The sequence below is a fragment of the Leucoraja erinacea genome, unplaced genomic scaffold (assembly GCF_028641065.1).
Source record: "Leucoraja erinacea ecotype New England unplaced genomic scaffold, Leri_hhj_1 Leri_620S, whole genome shotgun sequence".
NCBI lineage: Eukaryota > Metazoa > Chordata > Chondrichthyes > Rajiformes > Rajidae > Leucoraja > Leucoraja erinaceus.
Genome location: NW_026576532.1, coordinates 35829 through 48037, shown reverse-complemented (window position 1 = coordinate 48037; position 12209 = coordinate 35829). Strand labels below are relative to the sequence as shown.

Sequence of the window (12209 nt, the reverse complement as noted above, 5' to 3'; positions counted from 1 at the left end):
ATCGTTCTTAAAAATAAATATCTACTGACGGCCTCCACAGCCTTCTATGGCAAAGAATTCCACAGATTATCTCCCCTCTGATGAAAGAAATCCCTCCCCATCACCGACCTGTAAACGCGTCCTTGAATTCCGAGGCTATGACATCTAGTCCTGGACTCTCCCACTGGTGGAAACATCCTCTGCTCATCCAGTCTTTTCAAATATTTTACTATTCTGTACGTCTCAATGCGGCGCCCCCTCATTCTTCTAAACTCCAGCAAGTACAGGCCCAGTTCTGAAAAACGCTCATCACCTTAACCCACTCATTCCTGGGACCATTCTTGTAAACTTCCACTCAAATCTCTCCAGGGCTAGCGCATATTTCCTCAGATATGGTGCCCGAAATTGTTCACAGTATTCAAAATGCGGCCTGGCCAGCGCCTTATAGAGCCTTCGCATTCATCCCTCTTTTGTATTTTGTAATTGTGGTTCGCTTTCTTTATGTTGCGTTTGCTTTCTTTAATACCGATCCGACTTGCTACATAACTTTTTGGGAATCCTGGTGTAAACCAGCACCTGCTGTTCCTTCCTACACATATGCTCAGTTTGTGATGAACGTGAGCAGCCAATGGAACGGGTGGGTGATGGTGAGTTTCACCTGTTCCCTGAACTTGGCCTGGGTCAGGGCGTAGATACAGGTGTTACTGCAAGAGTTGAGATACATCAGCATGGTCCCGGCCTGGGTGACCGTGACCAGCGAAGTCATGTCCATCAGCATCTCCTCCATCACAAACATGACCACCTTGGTCATCCACAGCATTACGAAGCTGCCCGAGATGGCGAAGAGAAGAACGATGGACCTCCTCCTGTTCTCCATCTCGGGGTCCGCTGATTTGCCTCCTGCTCCGGCGCCGGCGCCGCGCAAGCCCTTGCGGGCCCGGCTCGCCACTAAGATGTGACGGACGGTCAGGGCGTTGAGCAGAAGGATGGTCACGTAAGGGATCATGGGCGTCAACACCGTCCCGGCCCACAGGTAGACGGCCCAGGGTGTGGTGGTGCAGAGATTGCGGAGCCGACACACCGGGTAGGGGGCGCGTCCGCGAACCGGCTCGTAGGTGAAGTAGCGGGGGATATTTCGTAGGTAGCTGACGGCGCACACCGCGGCGATCGCCACCAAAGCCGCCCGCTTAGTGCAGTAGTGGGGCTTGAGACGCGGGCAGCAAATGGCGACGAAGCGGTCGAAGGTGAAAGCCACGGTGAGCCAGACGGACGAGTCCACGGCCGCCGCGTTCGCGATGCTGTTGACGGCACAGACGCGGTAGTGCAAGAGTAAGGAGTAGGGGAAGTAGAGCGAGGCCAGGTGGTTGAGGACCACGCAGAAGATGATGACCAGCAGGTCCGCCCCGGCCATAGACACCAGGTACCGGACCGTGCAGCCGGCGAGACCGCAGCTCCCTCGGCACAGGATCACGATGGTGATGAGATTCGCTGCGGAAAAAAGTCATAAGTGATGGGATCAGAACTATGTCAATCGGCCCATTAAGCCTACTCCGCTATCCAATAATAACGGATCCATCTACCCCTCCTTCCCCATTCTCATGCCGTCTCCCCCTAATCCCCGACACCCGTACTAATCAAGAATCTATCTATATCTGCCTTAAAAATATCCACTGACGGCCTTCTTCTGTGGCAAATAATTCCTTCCAGGTGTAACGTCCTTTAATTCTGAGGCTATGGCTTCTTGTCCTAGACAATCCCACTAGTGGTAACATCCTCTCCACATCTATTCTATCCAAGTCTTTCATTATTCGATACGTTTAAATGAGGTGTCCAGCCCAGCGCCGTCAAACGCTCATCATACGTTAACCGATGGAATTGAGGGAAAGAGTGAGAATGGTCGACGCCCTTACATCGCGGGAGATCATGTTGCAGTTGTAGTGTGGTCGCGCTTAGAGAACTGTGTTCAGTTCTGGGCACCATGTTACAGGAAATAAGTTGTCAGTCTGGAAATGGTGCAGATAAGTTTAATACCTGGATGTTGCCAGGACTCGTTGGCCTGAGCTATAGGGAGAGATTGAGCAGGCTGGGATTATTCGTAGAGCAGGAGGATGAGGGTTAAACCACAGAGGTATATACAATTATGAGAGGAATTGATCAGGTAGACGCACATAGTATCTTGCCCAGAGTATGGGAATTGAGAACCAGAAGACATAGCAAATAATCTGAGGGGTAACTTTTTTCCAACCAAAGGGTGACGGGTGTGTGGAACGAGCTTCCAGAGGCTGGGACTGCCGCAACGTTTAAGGCAGGTACATTAATAGGACAGGTTTGGAAGGTTATGGGCCCAACAGGTTGGTGGCACGAGTATAGATGGGACATGTTGTTGGTGTGGCATATTGGGCCGAAGGTCCTGTTTGCACGGTGTAAGACTCAATGGATCAATTACTACATCTCGGCACAATGCTTGGAGAGCGTATAACGACATAGAACTGTTAGAACCTTTGACCCACCATATGAGTGCGGAACGTGATGCTGAGTTAAACTAGTCTCTTCAGTCTACAGGTGCTCCACGTCCGTTCATTCTCTGCAATTCCACCTGCCTGTCACGAACTCTTTGAAGTAGTCCATTTGAGAGGCGACCCTGGACTACTAAAGCCGTCATAGCTAGACATGAAAACTTATTTCTACTTCGCTCTACTCAGCAGCCAAACGTCGCTTTATACTCCGGTACTTTCTTTTCACGTTTTTTAATTATAATGTTTTATTTTTAATTGTCGGCTATATAACGTGTTTTATCCTGTTGCGCGCAAAGCATCTAAGTAAATTCCTTATATGTATACATATTTGGCTAATAACATTCAATTCAATTCAATTCAATTCAATTAGGCTATCGGCCATTCAAATCTACTCCGCCATCCAATCATGGCTGATCTATCTCTCCCTCCTAACCCCATTTTCCTGTCTTCTCCCCATAATCACTGACACTCGTACCAATCAAGAATCTATCTATCTCCGCCTTAAAATATCCATTGACGGCCTCCTGTGGCAGTGAATTCAACAGATTCACCTCCCTCTGAGCGAAGAAATCAGTCCTCATCTCCTTCCCAAATGTACGTAATTTTATTCCGAGGCTATGCCCTCTGGTCCTAGACTCCCCCATTAGTGGAAACATCCTCTCCACATCCTTTGTATCCAGGCCCAACCGAGCCCAGCCCCTGCATTGTTTTTACCACCAGCGGAAACATCCCCTCCGCCTCCGTTATAAAGCAGGCCAAAACTTTGTCCATCCAAAACCATCACATCCTTTCTTTAATGAGGTGAGATGAGAAGAGTGCGAATGTCCCGCGTCCTTTACATCCGCGCCAATTCTTTTGAGAGAGCGGCAATGTGACGGAAACATGTCTGTCCGTGATCCCACCAGAACAGTTTCATTTGGGTTAACCTTCTCCCGCAAAATCCATAAACACCGCTGGCCTGCTCCTGTCCGACTGAAATCACTTCCACGTACCTCGACGCCATCCTAGCCCCCTGGTCCAATTTCTCCCTACCTTTTCAAGATACCCTTCGTCTCTTTAATGACCTCCGCTTTCCGCGACCCCACTCCCTCATCTTTACGATGGACGTTCAGTTACTCTACACCTCCATCCACCATGTCGTCCTCGACCACAGAACCATCCAATTCCCCTCTATTAACACTCTAATCTTCCTAGCAGAGCTTGTCCTCACCATTAACAACTTCTCCTTTGAATCCTCCCACTTCCTCCAAGTCCAAGGCGTCGCTATGGGCACGCGCGTGGGCCCCAGCTATGCCTGCCTCTTTGTAGGGTACGTTGAACATCCCTGTTCCAGGCGTACTGTGGCCAAATCCCCGAAAACTATCTCCGTTATATTGACGACTGCATCGGTGCGATCTCCCGCACCCATGCAGAACTCATGGAGTTCAACACATCCACTCCGAATTTCCATCCAGCACTCAAATTCACTTGGACCATATCCGACACCTCCGACCGCTTTCTTGATCTCACAGTGTCCATCACAGGAAATAGACTATCGACTGACGTCTATTACAAAAAAACTCCGACTCCCACAACGATGTGGACTACACTACTTCCCACACTGCTTCCTGCAACTACTCTATCCCCTACTCACAATTTAACAGTCTACGCTGCATCTGCGCCCAAGATGAGGTGTTCCATACCAGGCCATCCGAAGTCCTCATTCTTTACGGAACGGGGGTTCCCCTCTCCCATCATAGATGAGGCCCTCACTCGTGTCTCCTCGGATACCGGCAGTTCCACCTTGCTCCCTCTCCCCATAGTCGCAACAGAGACAGAGTCCCCCTATACCTTAGCCTCCACAACATCAGACGTCGCATATAACACATAATCCTCCGAATCTCTCGCCACCTCCAACGGGATCCCAACTCAAGCATCTTTCCATATCCATCCTATTCGACCTTCAGCAGAGACCGTTCCCTCCGTAACTCCCCGGTTAACTAATCCCTTCCCATCCAAACCACCCCCTGCAATGTCCCCCAACATCATCTACTGTATCCGTTGTTCAAGATAAGGACTCTTATGCCCCTGTCCCGCTTAGGAGACCTGAACGGAAACCTATGGAGACTTTGCGCCCCACCCAAGGTTTCCGTGCGGTTCCCGGAGTGTTTTGTCAGTCTCCCTACCTGCATCCACTACCTGCAACCTCCGGCAACCACCTGCAACCCCCGGGAACCGCACGGGCACCTTGGGTGGGGCGCAAAGTCTCAAGAGGTTTCCGTTCCGGTTTCCTAATTGGGACAGAGGAATTATACATCGGCGAGACTAAACGTAGACTGTGCGATCGTTTCGCTGAACACCTTCGCTCAGTCCGCCTGAACCTACCTGATCTCCCGGTTGCAAAACCCTTTAATTCCCCATCCCATTCCCACACAGACCTTTCTATCCTAGGTCGCCTCCATTGTCAGAGTGAGGCTAAACGCAAATTGGAGGAACAAGATCTCATATTTCCCATGAGTAGCTTACAGCCCAGTAATATGACTATTGATTTATCTAACTTCAGCTACCTCCGGCATTCCTCCTCTCTCTCTCTCCCACCCCCACCCAAATTGAAACAGTTTCTCGTTTTCACCCAACAAACAGCTAACAATGACCAGTTCCTTTTAACATCATTACTTTTTTGCCAATCTTTCATCCATTTTTCTTTATCTCTCCACATTACCGTCTATATCTCTCACTTCCCTTATCCCTAACCAGTCTGAAAAAGGGTCTCGACCCGAAACGTCACCCATTCCTTCTCTCCAGTGATGACGCCTGTCCCGCTGAGTTACCCCAGCTTTTTGTGTCTGTCTTGGAACAGTTTCATCAGCATGTTGGCGGGAATGGAAGTATCTAGATATCAGGGGAGATTGAATAGCAATGTTACGACATTTTGAGATTAAAATAATCAAGTCTGTAATTTATCCCATCAGATAAAGCGTAAAAAGAAGTTTAATTTGACACCTAATTCAATTTCATATCTCAAGTATTTAAAAGGTTATAGCCATTTTCATACTCGGAAATTAGCATCTTGTTCCCTATTGATTTTCTATGGACATAACAAAAAATCTGTGATCGTGTGCTGTCAAAAGGCCATAACCTTCTTAAAAATTAAGAGAACTGAATGAAATTTTCAGTTATCGTAGAGTGAACCATTCTGAAACAAATATAAAATAATCTTACTTGGATGACCTGAAATTAAAACATATAATTAGTTAGTTACCCAAGTGTAGCTAATTTCAAACTTCAATTACTAGATCTAAACATCTATCCATTTCTTAATAAATTATTAACATTTTTAAATAGCCCAAGTGTCCAAATAATATTCATAAATAATTCTCAATAAAACATGATTTTGAAATCTCATTTACAATAATTTATAGGCCAAATGGAAGGAATTTAGTGTTCAATTGCTGTAAATTAAAGTCCATTTTAAATCAGCTTTCTAGTGGGTTCCAGTGAACGCGCTGGTTTAGAACGTTCACATTGCGCTGGATTTGTGCTCTCAAATGCCCAGAAAAATACTGCGGGATATAAAGAGCCCAAAATGAGCTACTCGCTATAGAAAACTTTATATACAGGGTTCTTAAGAAGCCCCTTTTAATGTAAAAATAAGGTACATACCTTTAATTGTTTGCTTTGTAAAACCCTGGGGCTGCGAGAGGTCGCGGGTTTACAGAATGATTTTTAAACTACTATAACTATTATACAAGGCCATAAAAACTAATAATACCTTTTGCGACGGGGTCTTTCAACGATTTTCCGTTAATGATTTACTAGGCTGAACATTTTCGATTGCAACAGCCTAGTGAAAATCGCGTTTTAAACCCGCCCCCTCTAAACAGCGCCAAAATCACACACACGGGCTGGGACAGATTCTCAACGACGATTCAGGTAGGTTTTGCAACATACCTAGATTGAATCGCGCGTGATCACTTTCGCTGAAATGCGGGAGGCGGGGGTGACTTTGTGGAGGTACACGCAATGTATCACACAGTCACAAAGCCATAGAGTGATACACTGTGGAAACAGGCCCGTCGGCCCAATTTGACCACACCGGGTATCATGTCGCCGCTACATTAGTCAAGCCTTCCGGCATTTGGTCCATATCCCTCCAAGCCTGTCCTATCCATGTGCATGTCTTACTGCTTCTTAAATGCCGGGATAGTCCCTGCCTCAACTACCTCCTCTGGAAGCTTGCTCCCCATATCCATCACCTTTTGTGTGAAAAGGTTACCCCAAAGATTTTTATTAAATCGTTTCCCATTCACCTTAAACTTGTGTCCATTGGTCCTCGGTTCACCTATTCTGGACAAGATACTCCGTGCACATACACGATCTGTTCCTCTCAACATCACCTCTATCAGATCACCGCTCCTGCATTGCAAGGAATAGAGTCCCAGCCTACTCAACCTCTGTCTATAGCTCAAACCCTCTTTTCCTATAAACATCCTCGTAAATCCACTCTGTACCCCTTCCAGCTTTAAAATATCTTTCCTATACCACGATGCCCAGAACTGAACACAAAACTCAAAATGTGGCCTCACCAGCGTCTTGTACAATAGGATAGTATAGATAGGATTGACACAACGTGCTCGAGCAACTCAGCGGGTGAAACGGCATCCCATGAGATCAATGTTACGCGGCGCGATGGCGCAGTTGTGGATTTGCGGCCTCACAGCGTCAGAGACCCGTATTCGATCCTGACTACGGGCATTGTATGTGCAGAATATGCACGTTTTCCCTGTGACCTGCATGGGTTATTTTCCAGGTGCTACGGACTCCGCCCACACTCCAAAAACATAGGTTTGCATGGGAATTGGCTTGGTAAAATTTGTAAATTGTCCCGAGTGGGATAGTGTTAGTGTGCGGAGATGACAGGGCAGAGCGGACGGTGGGCCGAAGGGCCTCTTTCCGCGCTGTTTCTCTAAACTAAACTATACTAATAACTAAACCTCAATGCCACCTCTACAACGGAACATAACAACCCACTTCTTGCACTATTCTGGACTGCGTGGTTTAAAACACAGGTTTTTGTTCTAACACCTTGCTATTTTTTGCTCGGACTTCTTTCTTTTTGAATGTGTGCATTGTTCTAGTCACTGTAAGGGTGATGCTGTTACAAACCGATGTGCCATAGAACTTGAAATCCATCCAGTGCGCGCATTTAACAATGAACGCCAGTTGACTTGAACGTGATTCTCCATCTCAGTCAAACCCCATTCACTAAGTCTATGAGCCACTGTTTCACGTCCGTCCCCACTCAGTGCCGCCTCTTGGCCGAACGATCTTCAATATTCCTTCTTCAGTTTCCACACCTCTCACCATCAGCCCAACTTATACACACAAAGAGCCCGATAGAGTACGCCAATAAACCTAGTTTATCTTTAAGACAGCGTGGAGACAGAATTCCCGGTCCACCGAGTCCATGCCGGCCATCGATTAGCCGTCTGTCTAGATGTGTGTCAACCAAAATCATCACCTATTTCTTTTCACCAGAGATGCTGCCTGACCCGCTGAGTTACTCCATCGTTTCGCATCCTGCACATTAGGGGGCATTTTGCACAAGCCGATTAACCCATAAAACTGCAGGTGCTTGCATGCCGGTGGAAACCCGAGCAACTGGAGAAACCCCACGCGGTCGGAGTGCAAACGTACAAACTCCGTACAGACAGCACCTGTCCTCAGGATTGAACTAGGGTCCCTGGCGCTGTAAGGCAGAAACGTTACCGTTGTACCGCCAAGCCGCCCTTACGCCCATTTCTACTAGTTTGATCTTGATTGAGTTTAGTCGTTTGTCACGTGTTCCGATGTACAGGGAAATACTTTTGTTGCTTGCTAATCAGCCAGTGGAGAGAAAATACATGATTGCAATCGAACCATTTACAGTGTCCATATACATGATAAAGGGAACAACGTAAGTAACGTTTAGAGCAAGATAAAGTCCTGTAAAGTCAGATCAAATATAGTCAGAGGATCTCCAATGGTGTAGAGAACAGCTCAGGACTGCTCTCCAGTTGTTTTTGTGTATTGGGTGAGCCTATGTATCTGTGATGCTGTTGCATGCACTATTTAGCATGTAACTTGAAATTCCCCGTGTGCGCGCATTTGACAATTAACTCCACTTGACCTGAACGTGATTCTCCATCTCAGTTAAACACAATTGTACAAGTCATTTACTCAGTCTACACGCCACTCTTTCACGTTGGTCCCCTCAAAGTGCGCCCCGTGACCGAACGGTCTTTAATATGTTTTCACCAGTTTCCACACCTCTCCCCATCAGTCACCATTTCAGTCCCCCTTATGCACACTAAAGAGCCCGACATAGTATGCCAATAACAAAAGCTTATCTTGGTTTAAGATACAGAGAGGAAACTGGGCCATCGATCCACCGAGTCCACGCCGAACCGTCTGATGAAGGGATCGCGACCCAAAACATCGCCTATTCCTTTTCTCCAAAGATGCTGCCTGACCCGCTGAGCTTCTGCAGGGTATTTTTGTCTACTGTGCACTGTGTCTATGTTATCCTGGTTTCGCATCGTACTATGGGCAATTTTTCCGAAGCCGATTTTTTAACTCTTTGCCAAACTAAACTCTACCTATTAAGTCGCGCATTTCGCTTCTCCAGGGAACGGAAGGACATTCACTGTAACAAGGGAACAGATTGAACCCGCACGTCAGTGCGTTTCAAAACACAAACGCCTACACCGAAACACAGTCGCGATACTCCTGGCAAATTCAGACCCCTCCGAAAGGTCACACCCGCGTTCGCGCACCGGACGACTCTCCCGTCCACTCACTTACCCGTCACCCCGACAAGTGCCAGTGAATGGTAGAACACATCTTGGACCAACAGGAACACCAGGTCTGTCATCCTTGTAGCGAATATTCAGGTGGGGATGGGGACAGCCCCGCAACTGAATGGAAGAGCGTGCAAGAACGCCTCCTTATGTATGTAGGTCCGGGTGGAACTGAAGACTCAAGAGATTTGGCAGCAGCTACGGAGAACGCAACAATTAGATTAGCTGGAGTACTCGGAGACGGTGGTCGATCTAGCGGGAAACCTATCTGTTTATTGAGATTGCGCAAACAGCGTCTAACGCAACGCTGCTAAATCGTCTCCAGGGACCCTACGGTGCAATCGGGAATAAAATTAAGGGAGTGCAAAAGCGGTGAGACTAGGTGCATCTCGACAAAGTGTAAGTGCACCAGGGCAACTCAATTATCTTAATTGTCGATGAAGCCCCTAGGAACGACTGGCTTTTACATCGGGGCGCCTGGAATCGCAGATAGTTCCATCCCGAGCAAATACAGGGAAGAGAGGACGGTTAATTGGAATTAGAATACCCTCTTCACTTCTCTTACCGGAGGTCCCACCGATGGTGTGCTTGCATTTCTCACACCATCTCCCATCAATCTCGTCAACCTAATCCGCTTCTTTCCTGCCTACACTCATCTTCCATCGCGTGTCACGCATGTACCCGTTTTTCCTCCTTTACGCTTCTTTCTTCATCTCCTCTTCTCTCTCTCTGGAGTCATAGAGTGGGTGATGCAGCGCGAACACAGGCCCCTCGGCCCAGCTTTCTCACACCGGCCATCATGTCCCAGTTACAGTAGTCCCACCTGCCCTATTTGGTCAATATCACTCCAAACCTGTTCTATCCATGTACCTGTATATCTATTTCTTAAATGTTGGGCTATTCCCTGTTTCAACTTCCTCCACTGGCTGCTTGTTCCATACACCCACCACCTTCTGTGTGAAAATATTACCCCTCAGATTCCTATTAATGTTTCCCACTTCCCCTGAAACATGCAGTATGTCCTCTGGTCCCCAGGGCAAGAGACTATGTGCATCTACCCGACCTGTTCCTTTCATGATGTTATGTATCTCTATAAGGTCATCCCGTATCCTCCTGCGCTCCAAGAAATAGCGTCCCAGCCTACACAACCTCTCCCTATAGCTCAGACCCACTAGTTCGGGCAAAATACTCGTAAATATTATCTGTATCCTTTCCAGCTTGCCAACCTCTTTCCTTGAAACACGATGTCCAGAACTGAATACATTACTTTAAATGCCGCCTAACCAACATTGCAACATGACCTCCCAACTTCTGTACTCAATACACCGACCGGTGAAGGCCAATGTGCCAAAAGCCTTTTTCACCACCATGTCTACATGCGACTCCACCTTCAAGAAATCATACTCTATTGGACACCTTTTTTGTTTCCTTTCAACCTCAAGATGTTGTCATTTTTCTCCACCCTCCCAGCCGATCGACATTATATTCGCCTTGATAACCGGCTACGAGGTTACCCTTCCGCCCCACCCTTCCAGGCGAAACAACCATTATTGCAAGAGACGAGCATCGCCCGCTGATATCAGCACTGACCACGAATTGTCATTGAGTTGTCATTGAATATATGAGTCAATATCTTTGTTCTTTGTGAGACCTGTGGAATTGGTCGACAATATGTATCGCTGGTGCAATAAAACGCAGATAACGCAGTACCTTTTGGGAAAGGGAAGACTGTAGCTTGTTTAAGATTGGTAGCAACGACAGCACGTGTATCAAAGACAAGCCATGGAATTGCAGATCCGTGAGTGGAACGATATTGGAGGAGAATCTTAGGGAACTTATCTGCCAGCATTTAGGTGGACAGACTAATTAGGCAATGAGCGTGGAAAATGGTGTCTCTCAAATGTGATGGAGATTATTTGGAATGGCTCGATGACCAAATTGTGGATGTTACCAGCATGGATTTTAGGAAGGCTTTCACAAGGTCCCGCGTGTATTCGTTGATTTAGAATGATGATATGTGTGTGTGGGGGGGGGGGGGGGGGGGGGGGGGGGGTGAACTTAATTGAAACTGACCGAATAGTGAAATGGCTGGATAGAGTGGATGTAGAGCACGATTCCACTAGTGGGAGAATCTAGGACAACAAGCCATAATATCATAATAAAATGACGTACTTTTACAAAGGAGGTGCCGGGGCATATTTTTAGTTAAGAGAGTGGTGTATCTGTGGAATTCATTGCCACAGACGCCCGTGGAGGCCAAGACATTGTGTATTTTTAAGGCGGATATAGAAAGATTCTTGATTAGGGGTTATGGGGTGAAGGAAGGGGAATGGGATTGAGAGGGAAGGATAGATCAGCTACGATGACTGGCGGTGCAGACTTGATGGGTCGAATGGCACAATCGTACTTGGAGAACTTATGAACAGTAGGTAGACTAATCTAAATGGTTGGATTCCATGGAGACCAAGATGAGCGAGTCAATTCTTTTCACAATTGACTTAGAAGGATGATTTAAAGTGAAGGTTGCATTTCATAGAAACATAGATACATATAAAATAGGTGCAGGAGTAGGCCATTCAGCCCTTCGAGCTAGCACCGCCATTCAATATGTTACTGGCTGATCACCCAAAATCAGTACCCCGTTCCCTTGATTCTGTTAGCCCTATATCTAACTCTCGCTTGAAAACATCCAGTGAATTAGCCTCCACTGCCTTGTGTGGCAGAGAATTCCACAGGTTGACAGCTATCTGGGTTAAAACATGTTTTTCCACATCTCAGTCCTAAATGGCCTACCCCTTATTCTTAAACTTGACCCCTGGTTCTGGACTTCCCCAAAATCGGTAACTTGTTTCCTACATCATTCCTAGAAATGTTTGCTATAGAAGGCTGTGGAGTC

At 47.0% G+C, this 12209-nt stretch overlaps 1 protein-coding gene across 1 annotated transcript; it reads right to left on the bottom strand.

The window, feature by feature from the left end:
* Nucleotides 1-580: 580 nt before the first annotated feature.
* LOC129694323 (probable G-protein coupled receptor 139) lies at nt 581-9387 on the bottom strand. The gene is made up of 2 exons (XM_055631025.1): nt 9318-9387; nt 581-1467 (listed from the first exon to the last, which is right to left on the bottom strand). Exons 1-2 carry the CDS (start codon nt 9385-9387, stop codon nt 581-583), a joined length of 957 nt encoding a protein of 318 aa, XP_055487000.1.
* Nucleotides 9388-12209: the final 2822 nt, after the last annotated feature.

Excerpts from the sequence above, each read along its gene's own strand:
- LOC129694323 (XM_055631025.1), bottom strand. The coding sequence starts at position 9,387 with ATGACAGACCTGGTGTTCCTGTTGGTCCAAGATGTGTTCTACCATTCA. Across the intron at positions 1,468-9,317 it reads GGCACTTGTCGGGGTGACGG|CGAATCTCATCACCATCGTG; the intron begins GTAAGTGAGTGG and ends TTTTTTCCGCAG.